General features: G+C 38.5%; 1 protein-coding gene across 2 annotated transcripts; it reads right to left on the bottom strand.

Moving 5' to 3' along the window:
* Nucleotides 1-93: 93 nt before the first annotated feature.
* Nucleotides 94-23,317, bottom strand: LOC131777904 (kinesin heavy chain). 2 transcript variants are annotated; one of them, XM_059094271.2, is made up of 12 exons: nt 22,699-23,317; nt 20,458-20,629; nt 19,463-19,677; nt 13,715-14,097; nt 13,177-13,294; nt 11,430-11,517; nt 9,994-10,114; nt 9,270-9,486; nt 4,012-4,287; nt 3,518-3,650; nt 2,522-2,605; nt 94-2,060 (listed from the first exon to the last, which is right to left on the bottom strand). In XM_059094271.2, exons 1-12 carry the CDS (start codon nt 23,031-23,033, stop codon nt 1,050-1,052), a joined length of 3,153 nt encoding a protein of 1,050 aa, XP_058950254.2. In that variant the 5' UTR covers nt 23,034-23,317; the 3' UTR covers nt 94-1,049. The 2 variants fall into 2 exon arrangements, with proteins under 2 accessions (XP_058950254.2, XP_058950262.2); XM_059094279.2 differs by lacking the exon at nt 22,699-23,317 and adding an exon at nt 21,443-22,663.
* Nucleotides 23,318-23,336: the final 19 nt, after the last annotated feature.

The following is a 23,336-nucleotide window of genomic DNA, read 5'->3' as shown; positions in this document are numbered from 1 at the left end:
AGGGGTAACGTACGGTTGTGGCGCCAAAAAGATTCGTCTCGATAACGTAAAAAATATAACAATTGTATTGAAGAAACTAAGACCTTCTTCAGGAGTAAATTAATTTCTTATCGTTTTATACCTAGAAAAATAGTGAATCAAGAGTTCCAAAAGCGATTGTTCGTGCGCTTGCCTGTGTGGTACAACGAAGTCCTGTGAAGAACTGTTTCCGGTTGATAACTTTGATGAGACTTTGATGAAGTCTTTTCTGTGATTATTAAAACGTCAGTCACTTTCATCAACAGCATTCCTAACGCTCTCCACGATCGACTGCTGCCTTTGATGTCACGCAACACTTTAGCAGCGGGGGAAGAGAGCAAATGAGTGAAGCGTCGCGTGACATGCCATAGAACGGTCTATTAATCTCTTTCTGTTTAACATCTTTCTCTACTATTTAACAAGTCTGGATCCATAGGTTTTATTAAAATACACGCGAGTCGTTCCCGCGAGTTCTTTGTGTAAGTTTATATACGTAGCTAGTGCATGAATGGTTCAAAACGTTTGAGTTGATATTTAGATTCTTTTAGAAGGTATTTAGTTCTTCACCATTACTTGTCCTAAAACAGACAAAATTCTATATTATATCGACATCATAACTGATGCCGAGCATTTCCGATGCCAGCTGAATTGAACTTGGATTTGTATCAGATGCAGAGACGAGAATTTGATTTTCTCGCAGCAACTTTCGTTACCGATGTTTAAATGTAATTCATACAAGGTTTGTAAATGGCTATCGCAAATAAATTGTAGCGTTGCAAGAAGATCCACAGGACTCCTTTCTGACCAAGAAAAGGTTGAGTGATGTGATGCTCTCTTGGCTGACACAAGCTAAATTTCGCCTTTGGTTCCATAATTCAGTTTCTCTCTTTCTCCTTATTTTTTTTTATTTATTTATTTTTTTTCACTTTTTTCCAGTCGTTCTTTTTTTATCACTGCACGATGCTAACTCAATTTTAAATTGTTGAGAATAACTTAAAAATGTAAGTGTTACAGTTTTTTTAATCCATTATTTAGGATTTCTCCCCTTTCTTTTTTCTCTTGTGTGTACGCCAGGTTCTTTGTATTACCTCTGCCGCATTGAAAAATTTCCGAATTTCCATTCTTCTCTTTTTCTCTTCCCGACTTTTGAGAAGAATCACAGAGGCGAGATTTGGTTCTTTTCCAGCCTTGTTACCTGTTGCTTGGCCTGATCCCACTTGGTGAAAATTCTCCAAATTTAATAATTTATCTTCTTCGTCGTTGTGGTCAGAGTGATCGAGTGCGACCGAAACTCTTTCGGGAACCGTTTCGTCTGGAGGTAATGTAATGACCCGATCCTTCTCGCTGAGATTTGCAACATGTCTGTCCAATTCCAGAGGAACACTGGAAGAGCTCTCCGACACGCTAGGTTCATTATTTGGTGGTTTTATTTGCTTTTTTAACTCTGTTCTCTGGATAAGTTTTGTTCCACGCAAGCTACAAAATCCGTCAGAGTCTATACGACGTGGAAATGTCGACTTGTGGTACAAAGCACGGTGAGAATTACTCATGTATTGGACAAGCGGGCAAGCTTTGCTCGCATTTTCCAATGTTCTGCACTTCACATCTCTGCTGAGTGGTAATCTCTTGCTAGAATCTCCTCTCTTGGATAAAGAACTTTGAGAACAGGAAGGCATTCTCCATGTCTGGTGTGAGCAACAACTCGGCGCTCTACTCGACGCGGTGGGTTTGCCTCGGAGAACTCTACAATGCGAAGAGGAAGTAGACGAGATTGAAGAACCTGGTGGAGTACGGCAAAGGTATCGTATGTCACTTTCTGGCTTCGGTAACGTCGTCGAAGACGGCCTTGACAAGCTGGAATCGTAAACGGATCCAGAGCAGAAGCTTGCAGTGGAAGGCACTCGCTGGTGTGACTGTGTACACGATGAGAAAACCAAGCTTTTCATCTGCTCTCTTCGCGATAACAATTTTTGACGAGTACACTGCTCTTTGAGCTTTAATTTCTCAACAGTATTAGCTGGTACTTGATGGCACTGGTTGGGCTTAAAGACAAAAAAGAAAAGTACAATTTACAATTGATGGAGTCGAAGGTAATCCGGAATACCATAGAATAAAGAGGGTAAGTTTCAAAAGAAACTCTGGTGATGCGTCGGTGAGGGGCGGGGAGGGTTACAAGATAATTTGGTTTTTGGCCACCGTAAGAGCTTCTAAAGCATTTGCATTATCAACTCAATAGAAAAAACCACGCTATCTCGGATTACGCTGTATGAGTGGTCCAAAAAAAACAAGAAAACCAACCAGTTTTTATGTAACAGGTATAAAGGAGTGTGTGAAATAGTTGCGAGAAGTTTGTCCCTGACTTGCTAAAAAGAAAGGGTACATGTTTCCGAGAGAAATCGGAGCGCGAAGTTACACAAACCAAGACAACATGCATCGTTTTTCTTTCTGCATTAACTTGAAATTTCTCTAGTTCAAAACAAACAAAACAAACAAACAAACAAACCTGGGACAGCTGTCTGGCTCGTTCTGTGTGTTTCAAATCAGCAAGTTTCTTTATCACTGAAGACAGCTTACTCTCCACGTCACGCTGCATGAAATACGATAATAATCACCACTTTAAAATTATTGTGAATGTGGTTTGCAGTACATTTTATCTTTAGCTTCACCAGCTTGAAACTGAACAAGAAATAGAAGCGTTTAAGAAACTGTCTCCTTAAGGGCTTTTTTCTCTTGGCTGGAATGAAGAACGCTGAGGCCTCATTTACAACAGCTGGGGTTAGGCTTAAAAATTATGTTTCATTGTGCAGCACTTTTGCTTATTGTTTGGTCAGTAACGCTCAAAAAAAAGATACGCCCGCGTGTAACTGGGGTCCATTTGTAATCTGATCTAACTGATAATCCTTTAATCCCTGGGTGTGACTAACAACTAATTTCTCCTTACAGTAGCAGTGCTGAATCACACTTTGAGGTCACGGGAGTAAAGGAAGTGATCACCAACTCTTGATTGTTACACAAATTCTCCTAGTCAGCACCTTAGGCAATGTATGGAGAACTGTAAGGAGAATATGCATATTGATGATAGGGTGTCGAGGGTTAAGAGGAGAAGACAGAGATTCGTCAAGCTCTCATGGAGTCCTTATCTCCTTCGCCGCTGTTCTTGCACCAAAAAAGGAGTGCGGTGAAGATGATGGATTAGTCTGAAGAGTAGGCGTTATCTCTTTTACGTTTCAAGACGGATGCGAGCAAACGCGTAGAAAACGCGAGGGAAGGCATGAGGGAAGGAACGTATCTCGATCCTCGCGTTTGCCTCATACTTTCCTCGAGCTTGCTTCGCACTCCCTTCACGCTTGTGTACCTATGCCTGAACTCACAAAATGACACTTCTGCAGAGCAACGTTGAAGGTTGTCTTATAAACGGGTGAGTATTAATCTAAACTAAGGTCCTACGTGTTGTAACGTTTTTTTTTTTTTCCAATTTCTTATTCATTAGTTCTCTAACCTTCTTTTTCTCTAATTGAAACTCCGCGATTTTCTCATTTTCTAATTCTTCCGGAGGATTGCCTTGTCTCGACATCATGACAAGACGGGCGCGCTGATCCATCAACCGAGACGTAAATGTTTTGCTTTTGTCCCTGCGATTTATCAAAAGATAAAAAAAAAAGAAAAATTTGACACTAGACAAGAGTAAGTAAACGGTAAGCATGAAAAGCGTACTTGAAAACCAAACAGCGTGTGGGTCACGCGACACGTTTAAAGAATTTGGGCACATGTAGGTTTGAGTTTCAAGTAATTATCTTGAAAAGGGCACGCTATTCAGTGTGTAGGAATATTTCTGACAAGTTATTCTGATGACGTTTTACTTATGGAAATGTTTCAATAAAATACAATTCCTTTTGTTCGTAAGTTCGTATGATAATGATGTAAAATGTGGAGCTTCCCTTCGAGTGAGGCATTATTGATTCAACGAACCGCAAGCAGTATTCCAGAACTCACCAAAGCGTCTCCCTCTCAAGTTCGAGCTCAGCTATCGTTACATCTTTTTCTTCAACTGGCTGATCAGTCCCGACAGACGCGTCCCTTTGGTGGAGTTTCCTTCTCTCTCGAATTTTGTGCAGGCTGGTCTGAGTACAAGGCTGACCATTTTCAGGCCCCGGCCGCTGAGGGGTTCTGTAAGGGTAGTCTGGAGAAGAATATTCCTTTCCATCGGTCGTTGGTCCCTCGTGTTCGGTGGTGAAAGAAATGCCACTTTCCTGGGTGGTAATACTTTCTCTGCAAGAAAGTATTCCTAGTCAGGTACTACAATGACATTCTTCATTAAGACATCTCTATGCAAGAGACACTTCCTCATCCCGTTGGTTCCACAGGATATCGTAAATCAAAGCTTCCTGCAACAACCAAGGTAACAAGCCCAGCAAACAAAGAGAGTCCGTAGAAATGAAAAAAAAAACTGTAAAAAAAACGAAGGGACGAAGAAACGAAGAAACGAAGAAACGAAGGAACAAGGAATGCAGTGCACTAAGGAAAAAAAGCAAAGACGGATTTCAGAACGGACAGAAGGACAGGAAACAACGCAATGGGCTTATGATCCTAATCAGGTGTCACAGTCTGACCAATGGCTCCTTCCTTTAACAGAATTCAAACTACTATCTGCAACAACATCAATTGACACACAACATTCACGCAGCTATTTATTTTTAGAAACAAAAATCCATAATGATCGCACTTCGCCACAGTACACCCCCACCCCCCCGGCCATTTAAAGCTGAAGATTCCTAGAAAACAAAGAGCAACATTGCACAGGGATAAAATTAGTTCGCTATTCCAGAATATTGCGGTCTCAGTAGAATGTGGCAATACTTTTGTGGCTGATTGCATGCATCCCGCCTTAGTGCGCTTTCTGTCGCTGCGACCCATCACTCTTACCATAACTAGCTTATAAAATAGCAAACTGGTTTGTGATTCCCTTTCCACAGACAGTTAATTCACTAGTCAATCATTCTACTATTGTTTAAAAATTTGCATTAGTTCTCTCCCGCACAGTTGAGAACGAAGAGTTCAAGCAAATTGCAAATGCTTGATCTCCTCACCAATTTCAACCACAACTTTAATCAGGAGGGGATGTTCCTGAACTCAAAAGTAAAGCGTGCCGACGCGTCATACTCCGGCCTGCCGAAACAAGTTACGCATTAAAGCGGGTAACTTTCTAAAGAGCGATCGACGAAGGGTTAACGATCGAAACATCAGCTTTGAAACTCTTTGCGGTGGCCAATTTACGTTATCAACTCAGTTGATAATACTAAATTACCAAGTTACGCATTAACACCAGCTCATAGAGGCAAACCCTTTCCAAATTGACTTGAATAACCACGTCATTCCGGTTCGAAGGGCAATTTGAACTGTCTGCATGCGTTGGTGAGATACATCTGGAAATTATTTCAACGCTACCATGGGGAACATTGATACAATTCTAAACTACCTCATATCCAAGATAAGCCTGATAATCTTCATCTATCCCTGACCTGAATGAAGGGCCTGATCCAGGATTAAACTAAAAGGAAATAAGCTACTCTGCCAACATTAAATTTGTTTTGTCGGCAGTTTCCGACACAAGCCTTATTATAAAAAGTTATTGTCTTCAATCTCGATCATTCCAAGTAAACGCTCGGTACTATACTTCAAGTTTCCAGTGTTACAGAAGAGGTATACTCCAAAGTTCTAGCAATTTTCAACTCGGTTCGAAAAATTGTCTTCGAACGTGCTAGAAATTGGACCAAATGTGATCATTATATTTAACGTGCATTGCTAGATTTTTCTGTTTTAGAGGAGAAAATTCTTGTATGCTCCAAAGTTCTGGTGCATTTTACCTCCGTTCGAAAATTCTCGTCAAAAAACGCGCCATTTTGAAATCAACCCTGTGTACCAAAGCAAATGGCGCAGTTAACACAGCTGGTGCGAGTGAAGAATGCATTTTTGTGCAGTTTCGCATTGTTCAAGCATTTACCCGAAAAACAAATAAAAAAAAAACATTTGTGGGATTAGCATGATTAGCACAACTGAGGACAAGGTAAAGTTACCCTTTCAAATCTAAAAACAGAGTCGGTGTCATCATTACATATATTTTTTTTACCAGCAGGAGATAAACAGGACGGTTTCTTCAGCATATTCCTCTTTAAAACGAGAAAATTAGGCGCAGACGTTGAGGAGAAAGATCAAGAAGTAGATGTTCTTACAACAACAACATCAGACGCGCGTCGGGAAACTTCAGGCGATGAAAGGATACATGAATCAGATTACGACACATCAAGCCACGTCAGATAGCACGAGTTGTACTTTGATCACGATATCGCCGCTTCACACATTTTTAGCATCTGTTTATAGCAGACCTTAGACTGCCACTTTTAAGCGTTTTGGTGAAAGGAAACAGTTTTAATTTTATGAAAGGACGATTGTTTAGCATGTTGAATTTACAATGAATGTTACTTTGAGGGTCGTATTCAGAGAATGGTCAGCGAGGAAGCCACCCACAACATGGTATATTCACTGGAGCCGGGTTTGAGCTTTCTACTAACCGTATTACCAGCATCTCCAATGGAGGAGTAACAGTGTTAAAGGTATTTATTACTATAAAAAATTATTTCTGCGTTAGTCCGCTTAGATATTCCGGTTTTAAGAGGTTCGCATGTCCTTCGTGTGACTATTGCTCAATACTTTTAAGTAAATATATATCTGGGCCTTCGAGTTGTCCCTGCCGAAATATTAATCTAATGCAATCCTTTTTAAAGGACTCAAAAGTCTATCAGAGTTGCAAAACATAGACTGTAACAGGCGGTTTAGAATTCTTTTAGTAATACCGCCATCTAAAAAAAATATCCGCTACGATTCACGAGAGTGATAAGCTTGTATGTACCTTGGAAAGGACACGAAAATCACAAGCATTTCATTTAAATAAGTTGTTGCAATGTCTAGAACGTTACATGCAACTTAAAGCAACCAAAATGTCATTTATGTAACTATCAAAGACGACTAAATCTACGAACAGGGTTTGAAATATAACCTATGTTTGAAAAAAGTTGTTCAAAATAATCGAAGGCGAATTTCCTGACGGCATTCTTTGCAACCGATTAAGGGTGTAACCACATTACTTTCTGAAATGCGGTTTTCCTTCCAAATCCCAAGGTCAATGCCGCAAATTTCTCAAATAATACAGCCTTCATGCCTAATCGAGACAAATGACTAGATTTCTTTCTTGATCCACACGGCGTTATTGCGTCTTTAAGATTACAACAAAAAGGAAAAAGAAAGAAATGGTTTATTTTCCTGACAAGCGAGAACTAGACAAAGATCGCACTGAATTTCCACTTAACACGTTTTTTTATGGTTATGCGATGCATTTCAACTGAGTGTTGTGAAACAACAACCAAAGAAACCACAATGACCAATCAGAACAAACGTAAATATTACAGCGCATTTCGTTCGAGTGACGTAAAACCAAAACCAACGTAATCACAATGTTTAATAAAAGAAAGAAAATATCACATGGAACGAGTGAGACCTTCAAAACAAGCAAACTGTCTAAAAGCGCGGGAAAACGCGAGTAACCAAGTCATGATTGCTTTAGGGTCGGTTTCATTGGTCGACAGGGTGACACATGTTACCTAGACCAATCAAAGATTGGGATAGTGGATTACTCTCAAGAGCGCACTGAATATTTTTAACAGCCTCCTGCACGGGAAACCACAAGTCATCAAGCTGCGATTGATTGGTTGAAAAAGTGGCGCGAGTTTTCCTGACTAATTATGGAACAGTGGGGCAAAACCAATCACGACTTGCTTGCAACGCTCAATTGTAAATTGCTCTGAAGACGTAAATGGACACAAACCACAAAACAGGTACAAGAAAGAGATTGGTCCTTTAAAACAAGTATAGGCAAAAAGAAATATGTTGATCGTTTATCAAAGTAGCCTCTCGTCAATGAAAAACTGTAACACTTTGGAAAAAACTGTCAAGTATATTACATAAAAGATTCCGAATACGCAAAAATGCATTTTCTCTTGTTATAACTGCAAAGAAAATAGTTCTATGCCAACAGGATTGCGCGCAAACCATCGTCACATGGACATCAACTCTCTAAAATTAACCTCCAAAGGTTTTTTCTGTTTTTGCAGAAAAGTGAGAATCAAGGAGATCTTCATGGGCATTTGATAAGTAATTTTAGGCAGTAAAGCTGTCCTTACGTAAAATGGCCGCTGTAACAAAAGGTTACCAGAGGATTGATGGTAAGCGAAGTTATTTCCTACGCTCACATGTTCACAGATGTAACCTTTGAATGGATGTTTCAACAAAAAAGCGGTCGTTTCAACTCAGCTACAATGACTGAGCGGGACGGCCGGACGGGAAAACATTTGGCTGCGCTTGATGTGTAGTTCACGCCCGAGAGCCAACTATTTTTCCGTTCGGCTCCATCAAACTCAGTCAATAAGCATTGTATCATATGACGACTAAGTTTTGAAACTTAGAACATTTTGGTTTTTTCTGAATAGGACGTACTTGCAGAGAAAGAAGGGCGCGCGCTAGATAGCTACTAAAACGATTCTACAGTAGAAAATTCAGAAGTGCGACTCCTTTGTTTCATTCTAAGTTCAGAAAATGCAAATAAGCCGTGAAAAAGCAGGGCCGGACGACTCAGGCCAAGGCCAACCCTCCGGACCTACACACATCAGCTTTCACTATTAATAAAAGAAGTAGTGTCTAAAGAAACTGTGGTGCTGCGTCGGTGGGAGTATCACAAGGGAGTATCACAAGATCATTTGGTTTTAACTACTAGGTTGATAATGTAAATTGGCCACCGTTAAGAGTGTCAAAGCTGACGTTCTTGAACGTTCGAAACGAACGAACGCTCGAAACGTCAGCTATGAAACTCTTTACGGTGACCAATTTACATTGTTAACTCAGTTGACAAAACCAAACTAGCTTTCACTGTGGTTTGGGGATGTCGCGCAAATCCTTGTTATTTACCTTACAACGATATCATCATCGAAAATCATCTTCCACTTTCATGCACTCGTGATTTTGTTCATGCAAAGCCACTCCTCTGTTCACTGAAAGTTAAGAATTGCTAAACATTTCTGGCTCCCCAGAAATGATGTGAAAACTGAAAACTGAAAACTTCTCTGTGGTAAACTGTTTTCTTATGATGAGGATCCTCGAAAATTATAAAACTGAAGTATTCAATCAACTAAATGGCGACATACCTGTGTTGAGACAGATCGCCAACGGGAAAAGGCAGCTTTTCGATGAAACTGGACACCAAGTGCCCGTCATTTTCCCCTTCGCTGGTCAGTGGTGATGCAGGCTCACTGCCCGTGCGTACACCGCTATCCTTGTCATCTAAGCATTGCATTCTCACTTCCCCAAGCACCTGACGCAAGTATCGCAATGAGGTGCGGAACTTCGTAGGTGTATCTATACCTGTTATTGACCACAAAAAAAAAAACAGTAATTAAAAAGGATATTTTTTTTCCAATTACGAGCCGAAATCAATTCGGGACTTTCTTGGTTTCTTTTAGTAAACGCTGTGATTGTTTGAAAAAATCGGCCTAATTTTCCAAACTAATCAGGCGAAGAATTAACCCTTTAACTCCCAGAAGTGATGAACGTGTAACTTCTCCCCATAATATAATTCTCCCCATAAAATAATTCTTTTCAGTAAACAAGTTAAGAGAACATGAGAATCTATCAGCTAGAAGTATTCATCTTAATCCAACACCAAATTCTCGTAACTAATTTATAAATGCGCGGTTGCATTTATAAAAAGATCCAGCTATAAATGAACCCATTTTCCAAGTTGTTTCCTCGACAATTCGTTCTTTTATTCTAGACAGAATCTTCCTCAGCTACAAATTCTCATCACCTGCGCACTTGAGTTTCTCATTTAGAGGTAAGAAGAATTTATAGGAAGATGTTTTGAGTTCTCACCGTGTGACACCGGATCTCTTATTCTACCAGCAAGGAAAGCCTGCATCACCACTACACAATCTTCTTCGTCGTTAAGGCTGTTCTGATGATCCAGCGGTAAAAACAGCAGCTTGTTCTGCTTCTGAGTAAGGCAAAGACGAAAATCATTTCATCCGGCGACAACTGCCTTAGAAGTGCACCCTACAAAGTCTATGGGGGTGAGCAGGAGCAATTTAGAAAGTTGAGACACGCGACATTTGCGGCTTACATTTTCACGAAATAAATTGCCAACCAAGCCTTTCACGCAAGTTTAGTTTAACTGACGGCCTCCTGATACAAATCGTTTGCTTGTGAGCAGCGTCATTTCTGCTAAATTCCCAGTATTTCTCTCTACGGAACATGAACACACTAAACCCTAACATCAATATGCATATTCTCCACACCGTTCCCTTTACAACTCCTATGCTACTGACAAGGAGAATTTGTTCCACAATTGACTGAACTTCTTTAGCTGATGATCACTTTATTTATTCTCATGACCCTGATGTTAAATCCAGGGGTGAAAATATAAGGAGACTTTAGAAGCCAGCCACTCCAGAGGTTCAAAGGTTAATAACCACGAGCGAATTCACAGGAAGTCCATGCCAAAGGCTAGTGGGGGCAGATGACCAGCCACGGATTAACCCTTTTGACCCCCCCCCCCCCAAAGTTAATAGCATCTAATTTCTCCCTAAAATATCACCCCTGAGTCACACATTAAGATCACAAGAGTAAAAGAAATAATCACCAACTAAGAAGCTCTTGATTTTTTTAACAAATTCTCTTTGCCAGCTCCTAAGGAAATGCATAGAGAACAGTAGGGAGAATAATAAATACTGATGTTAGGGTGTAGAGGGTTTGAGTGCAAACCCATGGTGAGAAAAATACTTCTAATCTCTTTATTCTATTTAACTCAGTGAAACCAGGATAAGGTCCGGTAATGTGAGCCATTATGCGCATAATTTAAGCGTCAATCAATCAATTAATCAATCATTTATTTTAACACGTTTCGTCAAGGAGCTAAGAACTCATTCAAAATACGAACGAGTATAAATAAAATCTTTAGTAATTACAGCTAACATATAATATCATGCCATCTAAAAACAACACAATAAATATGTAAAAACTAACAATGAATATAGAAAGCTAAATCATAAACTAAAAAAATGACAAGAAAACTATAAGACACGTCCTCAAAAGCTACAATCTTGCAATTTACTTTTGAAGTCATTTAAATCCCTTGAAAGACGCACTTGAGAGGGCAAACTGCTCAATAACTTACTTAATAAATAAAAGAAAATTTAAGGTTAATATTAGGTCATTCCAAAGTCGAGCCCTCACCTCTTCACCCATACGGTATATACCAGGATTCAAGATAGCATCACTCCATAAACCCCAGGAAATAACAAATGCCCTACCTTGTAATGTGCTAGTTCTAAGTGTAGTTTTGCCAAAGTTGTTTGGAGCCGTCTTATAACCATATTTTTGTCAATCTCTTCGTTGCGTCTGAAAGTGAAAAAGTACAAGATCTCCTTCTGTACACAGATAAACAATGATTTCACAATTTCAGTTCTTAATACCTTATTATCAACTCTCTGTACTGTCTGCTATAATTTGCGCATCGTTTCATCTCTAAGAATTTGGTGCTAAGTCAGACCATATCCCCTGACTGAAAATGTGTATGATGCATTGTAATGATGGATGTATTGATTCTGTGAGGAGAAAAAATCCCTTTTGATCACTTTGGTTAACCTAGAAGATAGAACCTAGCACCCCAGTACAGCAGAAGGTCTCGTTAAAGTGCTACTATCAAACCTCTACCCCTTGAAATTATACGAGTGTCATAGAGACTTAACCCTTAACATCCCAAGTTCAGATTGTTTATTCACCCCTCTAGCTGCTAAAAATTTCCCTGTAAATTAGTCATAAGAATTTAGTGCAAGATGAAAATAACAACCTCGGCTTAATAGGCTTGAGTATTCCTGTTACCTATTTACTGGATAACGAGTGGATATTATAAGGAGAAGTTACATGTTTATCACTTCTGGGAGATAATGGGTCAATAGAAATATTTCAAATAGTATTTTCCAATTTGAAATATCAGCATCAGGGGACACTTCTTTGGTCATCCAGGTACTCCTTGAATGAAGGGCCTACTGCATGCATTACCACCACACAAGGGACTCCTCCAATCAGGGAACACTTTTCCTGGTCCTGTGGGTGTCTCTTTAATTAAGGGACTAAATTATATGGTATGTTTTACCATCACAGAAGGGACTCCTCTTATAAGGGATCACTTTTCCTAGTCCTGTGGGTGTCTCTTTAATTAAGGGACTACAGTATGTGTTACCACCACAGAGGGGACTCCTCTTATAAGGGATCACTTTTCCTAGTACTGTGGGTGTCTCTTTAATTAAGGGACTACAGTATGTGTTACCACCACAGAGGGGACTCCTCTTATAAGGGATCACTTTTCCTAGTCCTGTGGGTGTCTCTTCAATTCAGGGACTATAGTATGTTTTACCATCACAGAGGGGACTCCTCTTATGAGGGATCACTTTTCCTAGTCCTGTGGGTGTCTCTTTACTTAAGGGACTACAGTATGTTTTACCATCACGGAAGGGACTCCTCTAATAAAGGAACACTTTTCCTAGTCCTGTGGGTGTCTCTTTAATTAAGGAACTACGGATGTGTTACCACCACAGAGGGGACTACTTTTATAAGGGATCACTTTTCCTAGTCCTGTGGGTGTCTCTTCAATTCAGGGACTATAGTATGTTTTACCATCACAGAGGGGACTCCTCTTATGAGGGATCACTTTTCCTAGTCCTGTGGGTGTCTCTTTAATCAAGGGTCTACTGTATGTGTTACCATCACAGAAGGGACTCCTCTAATGTGGGAACACTTTTCCTAGTCCTGTAGGTGTCTCTTTAATCAAGGGCCTACTGTATGTGGTACCACCATAGAAGGGATGTGTTATTTTTATTGAAGGAAAACCTGTTTGGGGAATATTTCTTCTAGCTCTGAGTTTTTCCCCTGAGCTGAGATGGGGTTTCACCATTACTGAAATGTTTCAGTATCCTCTCACCTGTTGTAAAATGAACTCTGAAAGTTGACTTTTACATCTTAAATACCAACAAATTGTTATTTAACATTCATACTCACACTGGCTTGTTGAGAATCCGTGCAACTCTTTGAGCAACCCTGCACGTGGCAATGGTCTCTGGCAGGTTTTCCTCATCAAGGGACAATGCTGCAATCATAGCTGTGTTACAGTTTCCTCCTGTATGAAATATTGAAAAACAATTGAATCTAACTATGTAAAACAGAGTGGTAAAGTGATTTAGATTTTTCAGATTCCTGGGAGTCAATTTTTATTTCAAACATGCACATACATACAGTGGCTTCTGGAACTGTGCTGGCTCAAAGATCAAGGTTCAGGTTCACCTTGTTAAATTTTTGAGGAAGAAATCTTATCTTGCAAATGCTTCAAGATTTCAAATTCACAGTGTGATTTCCAGTCACAAGAGAAACTATCAAAAATGTTGGGGTAACCTGCAATTGATACCATCCAAGCAAAGTAACTCTACCACTGATGCCATGCTGCAAAAACTCAGTAGACCTCTGACAGTTTTAGGCTTCATGAGTTTCAAAGATTTTTATTTACTATGCAGCTTTTCACGGTGTGGTACAACTTACTTACCTAAGCTGTCTTGTAATAACATGGTCAGAAGGGAATTCTCATAGGGCACATGGGTTTGGTCACAGTCAGAAGAATGGGACGACACACTTCCTTTTCCCAACTCAAATGCACTTGCACTCTTCAATTTAGCACTCAATGCTGGCTTAGGAATCAGTGCCGCATCTCTTGTTTGCTGCATGATGGCACTAGAGCTACGGCATAAACATTTTCCAGTTTGTTTCTTCCTCATACACCTCATGCGAAACCTCTGAAGAGCAATAATTACAGTTTCCAAGTGATGCAGAGAAAGATTGATGTGTTTTGATTCACTACATTGGTTCCTATCACTTCCTGATTTCCCAACTTGCTCTGATCCAGCAAGATCCACCAAGATCAGCTTTGACCTAAAATTAAAAGCCAAAAAGCAGACAAGAATAAGAATAAGACAGATGTTTTAAAAATGTCAAGCTTGGTTGTCATAGAAAAACAACATTTTGTTTGTTGTGTCACGAGCATGAGAAAAGAAAAAACCTGAGTCTTCCAAAAGAAATGGAGGCCCAACACTTCATATTTCATGCTCCAATGCTCTTCAACTGAGCATCAGAGAATATAATGGCAAGCCAAGCCACACCTACAATAGGCCATTTTACAGTTGTGCACTTAGTCGCCAAGCTTTTGATTTGGAGTGAGGCTGAAGGTGACCTTGTTGTGACAGAGACCAGTATCTCGTTAGCATGATAACAAAGTAATTTACATTTGAAAAGCAGCAAGCTTTGTATCATAACAAGGTCACCCTTAGCCTCACTCCAATTCAAAGGCTTGGCAACCAAGCACAAAACTGTAAAATGGACTATTGGTGGATAAAGTCTTGGCACACTCCCCCCCCCCCCCCTGCTCCTGCATTTTCTATATTGCCTGGTGTTGACAAAATGGTCAATAATTTCTTGTAACATTCTTTGAGGAAAAGGGGAAGACTTTCAAGAAACCTGTTCAGATGAATTAAAAGATTTCTGTTTATTTTGTTAAGTGTTAAGCTGCCCACCATCTACATTGGGGGAAGTGTGCACTCTACATTTGCCACTAATTGTAGGTTCATGCAAAACAGGAGTTAATGCTTACAACATTGCTTATCTTTAAAATTTAGCAAACATATCTGGTATGAATCTAATAACTGCTTTATCTTTATCTTAGCATCTAATGGCAAGCTTTATTATTCAATGGTTAATTTCCAAAATATGACATCGGGTTTACTTTACATAGAATCAAACTGCTCTGTGAGAAAACTTGTGAATTGACAGATAACTTACATGATTTTTTGGATTATGTTTAATGTTATCTGGTTTAGGAGATTTTGTGGTGGATTGTCATATTTAGAGTACAAGCAGTAGTTCAGTGTTTGCTAATGTAGCAAAGAAACTAAGTAACGTTGGGATAAGAAGGCATTACATTTGAAATGATCATGCTATTACATTTGACAAGGGTGGATGATGTCATGTGTTTTAAACACATATCATTTTTGTTTCCAGTTTAAAAGAAAAGGTTGTAAGTAAATGAGGGTGAAAAGTGAAATTTACTGTCTATCATTGTAAATTTCGGAAAATTAAGGCAATACTGTCTTAATGAAAACATTAATGATTCCCTCTTTATCAAATGAGACAAATGGGAACGATTTTTGAGTGATATAACTAAGCCCAGACTACCACCGTCATTTTGGATTTCTGCCTGGGTAGATTTTGGTCACGTGCTAGGCAACATATGATCAAGAACAAGATAGAATTTCATTTCAGGCCTATTTACCAATTTTGTGGTGAATAAATTACGCATTTTAGTAAGTAATATTTATTTTGACTCTTCAAATTGTCTTGAAACTTAAAAGAAAATTGTTCTTTAAAAATTCGGTATCCGGACAACTCGCCCCCTGGACAATTAGCCCCAGACGACTAGCCCCCAGTCTCTGGACGATTAGCCCCCAGTATTTGGACGATTAGCCTCCAGTCTCTGGATTATTAGCCCCCAACCCACCAACCTTGAAATAAATTATGTTCTTGCCCTTTACTTTTTACGAACGTTTCCCTATCATATATTATGAAATAAACAATGTTCTTGTTATTTGCTTTTTACAAACATTTCTCTGCCATGCGTGTTAAATTATAAAGTAAACTACGTTCTTGCTGTCTTGTTGTTTGCTTGTTATGAACGTTTCTCTGCCGTGCGTATCGAATTATAAAGTGAACTGTGTTCTTTCTGTTTATATATTCTACAAAAATGAACTGTGTTCTTTCTGTTTTCATACTTTACGAATGTTTCTCCGTCATGTTGTTTAAATAGGAAAGGAAAGAAACCAGGGACGAAACTTCGAAACTTTAACTTATTGGCGACTACTTGTTAATGTCAATTGGTGTTTATTTAAATGTTAATAAAGATAGACATTCACAAAAAAAAAAAGGGCTCCTTTAGGAGCCACAAACTCATAAAAGTCAATGACCAACAGATGAACGTAACTTCTCCTTTACATAAACTAAGACTGGGGGCTAATCGTCCAGGGACTGGGGGCTAATTGTCCAAAGACTGGGGGCTAATCGTCCAGAGACTGGGGGCTAATCGTCTGAGGCTAATTGTCCAAGGGGCGAGTTGTCTGACATTCAAAAATTCACTGAAATCGGTAGCAAAAATTATTTGTTTAGGTGTTATTTGATTTTCGTGTTAACCTGTAATTTCGTCAGTCGCCAGCACCTTCTGTTGCTTCACATAGAAAAAACACACAATACGAAATGTAATGATCTTTTTTTGTCCCCAATCTCACACCATAACAGAAAAAGCTTTTGAACACCTGTAAACTCCGAGCACTTTGGAGTAAGTGATATTTTTAATGAATCTTCAGATTGTTTTCAAGTTCAAGGATTGTAAATTACAATTTTATGAAAAATGAAGGTTGTTCTCTTATTTCAGTATGAATCCTCGCACACCTGCTAGCGTGGCAGGCGTGTTGAAATTCCTGCACCGCTTGTTGAAACTATTATCATTGATTATCATTGGCTTCTTTTTCACCCCATCACTATTCTTAGCAACAAAGGTCACCATTTCGTTTGTTTACTACTTGCCAAAAATTATCAAATGCACTCAAAAGCCTAAAATCAAAAAAAATTTTACAGGAATCGACCATTCGAGCGAGCGAGCGAGCAAGTGCCATTCTCCACATCATATCTATAACTCACTCTTGCGCATGCGCGCAATTCACAAGTTAAAAAGTAACACAATATGGTGATGAGCTGATTGAAAACCACATGACCCTGAATAAATCAAAATGCACCTCACTCAGGATAAAGTTTAGACATCCTGTCAAATTTCTATTTCACGTGGGAAACATAAATTGAATAAATTATTGTGCGGGTTTTGCACATGATCAGAACGTGGCATTCAGCCAGAGGTGTGTTTGCGGTGTGACATTTATATTAAAAGCCCTCTTCTCTGAACTTCTCAGTGATTCAAGACAGTTTATCCCGAGCTCTGCACTAGCTCTTGAAAACCCAATGGAGCAGACTGTGGCCAAAAAAAACACATTTTTGTACTTCATCATAAGAAAAACTGACAGAGCAGATCAGAACGACTCCAGAAATGTGATTCTTCAAAGGTACATTCAGTGTTTTCAGTTAAATATGTTGCAGTGTGACAACCACCCATAGTTTGCTTGTTTGCTATGTTGGTCCTCTGGGAAACAGTTGGTTTGTTATACCACAAATTTCAACATTTCCCTCAACTTGGTTTTGCTGAAATATTCCGACTAGTGGGAAAAGAAATCTAAATGTTCCCCTTGGGAGCAGACATTGGTTGTTCTTCATAACATAATCCTGATGAAGGCAATTTTTAGTTGTCCACTGATGTAAAACTGAGTGAATTATTTTAGAAAGCAGCTATTTTTTAATAGTATTAGCATAGAAATATATAAAATGATTAAACTGAGTTAATTTTCAACAACATTTCCTGTGGTTTTAAAAATGTTTACTTAGAACTAGAATCTCCCCAAAATCTTACTTATTTAAAAACCTTACACTGGTGGTATTGGACAAGATGAAGGCTAGCAAGGATTTATAATCATTATGACAAGACACAAGACATGCTTTGAGCTTGCAGGCCATCGATAAACAGTCTCTAGTGAGTGAGACCCCATGCCAAATTGAACCAGGTATTGGGACCTTCATCCATAAGGATAGAACATGGGAAACTTTATATCTAACCTGTTAGCTGTTGCATATTTTCATGAGGAGTGGCCAGAAAGAGACCCTGCAACAAAGCACTTGCTCTTCTACTACAAGACAGTGTCCCAAAGTTTTACCAAGAGGTATATGTTTCTACGTAACAAATAAGTGTAATGTTTCCAGCTGTTTGCAATAAATAAAGCTTACTACACTAAGTATATTGGCCTGTCTAAAAAAGTATAAGATAATTTCTAACCACAAAACGAGACACAAGCTGACATTCAGACAAGAATAGTGTTTGTCCTAACCACCACAAAGAAGCTACATTTGTTCATGAACTGAGCATTCAGTTATGTAATATAATTACTTATGTAACCAGAGTTTGTGACAAAAAACACAGCCTACCAACTAAAAGGTCTCACAATCCATTAGTGACATTTTTCTAAGAGTGTGACTAAAGTTCTTTCATCAAGTTGAACGTAATCTATCAACCTCAAAAATCCAAAGTGCAACCACATGTTAAATTGAAACCAAATCTTATCTCACCTCATCTTCACCAACTTTTAGCAAGTGAAAGTTACTGGGAATTTTTAATAGGATTATTTGACCCCAAAAGGGTGGATGCCACTGTCAATCATCCTATTCATGCACCTGAAATTGTTCTCTTGGCATAAAAGGTGAAAAGATCCTTTGCATTACACAAATATACGTGATGGAATGCTCCAACTAAATTTCAATAACTGGGGCTTACATTTGTTCTGATGTGAACAATATCCTACTGTTATTTGTAACTGTTTTCCCTATCTAAATAAAAACTCTGTGGATACCACTAAAATTCTTCCATAAAGGGTAAGATAATTCTTACGCAATAGCTCAAGTGATGTAATCAAAAGCTGGGAGTTAGAAGATTAAGATGACTACTACACAATAGATATATCTGGGAGCCCATGCCACAAGAAAAGATTGTTATATTTATGCAATAGTTCCAGTAATGTATACATGTCTGAAAGCTCTTCACTACAAGAACAGATAATCATGATTTTGCAACACCTTTGGCGATGCTGATAACACTTGAGGGCCCTTAGCTACAGAAACAGATCATTATTACGTAATAAGTCCTACAATATAAATATATCTGGGAGCCCTTGCTACAAGAACAGATTATTACGCACAGTAATAAGTCCAGTGATATAAATAATAAATCATGGAATCAGTACCATGGCTACAGGAATAAATTATTAGACCAAAAATGAATTTCCCCATACAGTGCCAGTATATTTTGACACAGAAAGGTGACAGGAAAGAAATATATCAACAGTGGAGTAATGTTAGATTTCATACCAAATTCTCAGATGCACAATCATAAAAAAATGTATAAAAAACAATGCCAAGCAATGATATTTAGACACTGAGTATGAAAGGGGTGAAAAGTTTGCTTCAATTCAAGTCACTCTCTTTTAAGTAAAAATTTCTATCTGTGCAAAATTTTGGGTAAATTCTTGTACTGCAAGAAATCCATAGTGAGGTCAAAAGACACATGTTCAGACTGTTTTGGTCATATCATTTTACACACCTCAAAAATATCTCTTCACCAGGCCTTTGACGGAGCATTTTAATGCTAAACACAGTATGTGATCTGGACGATCTTTTATTGTCAGGTGTTTCAGCAGTTTTGCAGCTTGCCATGCCCAACTGATATAACCCTGCGGCTTCATCGAATGATTGTACATGATGATGAGAAATTCCATGAAGATGGCAGACACCGTCCCCAGCCATTGTAACCAGAACCTGTTAGAGTAACCATGAACATGGATCAAAGTGAGTAGAGTCAAACAATGATTCAAAGTATATTAATCCTTTCACTCCCAAAAGTAATCAACATATAACTTCTTCTAATAATATTCAGATATTATTCAATGAACAGGTAATGAGAATACTAAATCTTATTAGTTAGAATTTGTTATGTTGATCCAACACCAAATTCTTGTCACTAATTTACAAGGAAATGTGTTGCAGCAAGAGGGGAGAATTAACAATCAGATCTTGGGAGTTAGTTATGCAATCGCACAGGCCTGGGGGCAATTATGGATTGATTTTACGCGTATTTTCACAGTTTTTGTAAAATTGCCCACGTCATGAAACAATGAGGATAATTTTTAGAAAACTTTGAAAATATATATGAAATTAATCCTTAATTGCCCAAAGGGCTCTTGCGATTACTTGTTTATCACATAAAGGGCAAATTTTTAGGGGGAATTGCATTCCCGCATGATGTCATACCATGATACCCTTTCAATGTCGTCACAAACATTGTCATAAATGTAACTGACCGATAGATCCAATGAACATTTTATTCCTGAAATATAGTCAACAACTTCACTCAGTTAAACTGCAATCACTAAATTTGTTACTGCAAACAGCAAAAACACTCAATCAGCATCAAATGATTGTGCCCTCTTCAGTACCAAAAGTGCCCTCGTGATTAAGAAAAAATGCACTCTGTCTCGGCCAAACAGCATTCAGTAATTTTTCCCACATACAATAAAGGGTTAAAACAATCTACCTCACCTGCTTGGCTTTCCCTGTATCTTTACCCTGGATAAATCCCAGCAAATCAAATGCCATCTCTTTGTAGATTTCCATGAATGAAACATGAATACTGATTGTTTCATGCTCAACTTGACTAATGTGGTCAAAAATCATGGACAGACTTTGCAAAATGATTCCATTGTTGTTGGATCTAAGAATGAATGGTCAAATATCAAACTAAGCCATTATGTGTATATAGATGCTCAACACTTGTACTGATACTTATGGAAAAAAAAGCAACTGTCATAGACAAAAGAGTCTCAAATTTTCACGCAATATTAACTAATGTAAGTATTTAAAAACAACAAAATTAAGGTCCTGAGGGTCAAGAATGAAGAAGATACTGGAAGGTCACAAATCTATATAAGCATCGAGAGAATTTTAGACAAGATTTTTCAAGTTTACCAGTAGAAATTCATATCTATTCTTCATTTTTTATCATATGTTATCCATTCATCGTATAGTCATCTAGGGCTGACCATGATTTTTTCAATTTTATGATAAACAGGAATTACAAACAATAAGAACACATACATCTAGAATACAAATGAAATTCCAATTTCTTGACACACCCCCCCCCCACTCCTTGATCCTCCTAGCTAGTTCTGCAGTCTCCCTGCATAATCTGTTTCAGTGACAAAAAGCTACAGAAATGAGTTACAAAGAAGTTGGGTGACGGCATTAAGCTAAAAGAAGCAGAAATTAGTGCTCTATTATGGCTACAGCTCTGCGACTCTAAATACAAATGAATAGAGATAGAATACCAATTTCTTGATCCCCCCTCCCATTCCTTGATCCTCCTAGCTAGTTCTGCCATCTCACTGAATAATCTGTTTCCATAAAAAAAGCTACAGATATATGAACCACAAGCAGGTTGTGCAACAGCATGAAATTAAAAGAAGCAGAAATTTTTCCTCTATCATGGCTACAGCTTTGCAACTCTAATGATTTAGATCATCCTTACCTCACTGGGCTCCGTAGCAATTAAGAATACTATTGCCCCAGCTATAAGACTCTACATGATCTGAATCAAGACTTAGCTCCCTTGTCCATAAAATTCTGTGATCTCACTGCTCCCCCCTCCAAGTTTCTACAACTTTTGACCATTTTAAACAAAATTGCTTTTCGCAGGAAGATTCAACATGTTGAAATTTCCATGCACAAAAATGTGCCACTACCTATTAAAGAATTTTAAAATCTATTTATGACATGTCTACCCTCTTCCAAATATGGTCTAACTTGTTCATCTTGAAAGCCAATTTCCTGTCCCCTACTTCTCCTCATGTTCGCTATTATTTCTACAACTACAACATGTGATTCTTAAAACTGATGTCATTACATAATGCCAACCCTATAAATAGTTTCAGATTTTAAGATGAGAATTAGAAGAACCAAGAATGAGATAAATAGCTTTCTTGCTGGAAAATGTCAGCAAAACAAGCCAAACTTCATCATTATCAAAGGATGCATTTGGAACCATGGACATTGCGGGAGCCACTTTAAAATATATGTAACAGCCACATCAAGGTCACTTTGCAAGAAAAAAAATCGTATCCGGTATTAATTAAGTCAGAACTAGAATTAGATATGGGAACAAATTGCCATCTGTCAGTGGACCATGAAAGCAAACTTCTACAGAGAAATGGCTACAGCTTTTAAAAGATCACTTCGAATCTATAATATATCAGATCGCGAATCCACTTAAGAACGTGCAAATTCTTGCCAACTTTCCGGTGATATTGGTCATGAATAACCTCACGTGCAAGTTCAAATTGTTGCAATATTTTTGATAATCCTGTGCGTGGGTTTCCTCACGTGTTAATTTAAATCCGAGAGATACTTCTCAGGATACCAGATTGCTAGCTTAAATGACTGATAAAATTTAGCTGTCTAGTTTTCAGTTGAAAAGTCGTAACATTTTACATACAATGTTGAAAAATACACAGTCAACCATCTTTGAGATAATTCACACGTCGTCATTAAGGTTAGGTGAAATATTGTCAGTCAAGTAACTTGAGAAGACTTGTTTTTCTTCCCGTTTGTTTTTCGCCAATGCCATCTAAAAAAACGTATTAAACATCAAGGGTATGATAAAAATAAATTATACTAGCAAAACAAGAGTAGCCCTTAAGAGTTATAACCAAACTATAGCTATTTTCAGGTTTGTCCTTTTGTAGGCTTGGAAAATACAGCTACAAGACAAAAAAACAAAATACTAACGAGGTGACACTCTCAATTTCCCCTTGAATAGTATAAGTTTTCCCAGCTCCTGTTTGTCCGTAAGCAAATATTGTTCCATTGTAGCCTTCCATAAATCCTTTGACTATATCCTTTGCGGCCACGTCGAACACATTATTTTGCGACGAATCCGTTCCGAAAACGTGTGCAAACCGAAATCTGATCGATTCCGGTAGATTAGAGGATCCAGAACTAATGGAGTGCGAAGTAACTTCCCGACGCGACTGAATACAAATCGCTTCATCTTCATAGCGGATGAGTTCCTGATTTATATTCTGACACGGCTTCAAACGTGCAAATACCTTAATATTCGCCATAAACAAGCTCTTGGGTTTAAGTGAGCAATAATGATGGATGCAGAAGAACACATGATACAGTACAAGATCCAGTGAGAGAAAAATTATACCCTCGAGATGGAGTCATAGCCAGATTTCTAAAGGTCACTGCGCAGAACAATGACTCTTTTTTCTGCCGAAATTATCCGCTCAATTGCTTTGAATGGAGTACGGCGGTAATTAGTTGTAAGCAAACCGCCCGCTTTTGTGTGGGTAATGCGACAAAACAAAACAAATTTGAAATACAAAGCCGGTCCAATTCGATTCAGTCGCCATATCAAATGT

The sequence above is a fragment of the Pocillopora verrucosa genome, chromosome 8 (genome assembly GCF_036669915.1).
Source record: "Pocillopora verrucosa isolate sample1 chromosome 8, ASM3666991v2, whole genome shotgun sequence".
NCBI lineage: Eukaryota > Metazoa > Cnidaria > Anthozoa > Scleractinia > Pocilloporidae > Pocillopora > Pocillopora verrucosa.
Note: the sequence above shows the minus strand (reverse complement) of the source record. Positions and strands in the feature narration are given on the sequence as shown.

Bases quoted from the DNA above. Each gene is read 5' to 3' on its own strand.
- LOC131777904 (XM_059094271.2), bottom strand. From the start codon at position 23,033: ATGGCGAATATTAAGGTATTTGCACGTTTGAAGCCGTGTCAGAATATA. The intron at 14,098-19,462 runs GTGTGTAAAATG...TTTTAATTTTAG, and splicing joins GGTGAAGAGATATTTTTGAG to GTCAAAGCTGATCTTGGTGG. The intron at 2,606-3,517 runs GTTAGAGAACTA...TATTTCATGCAG, and splicing joins TTCAATTAGAGAAAAAGAAG to CGTGACGTGGAGAGTAAGCT.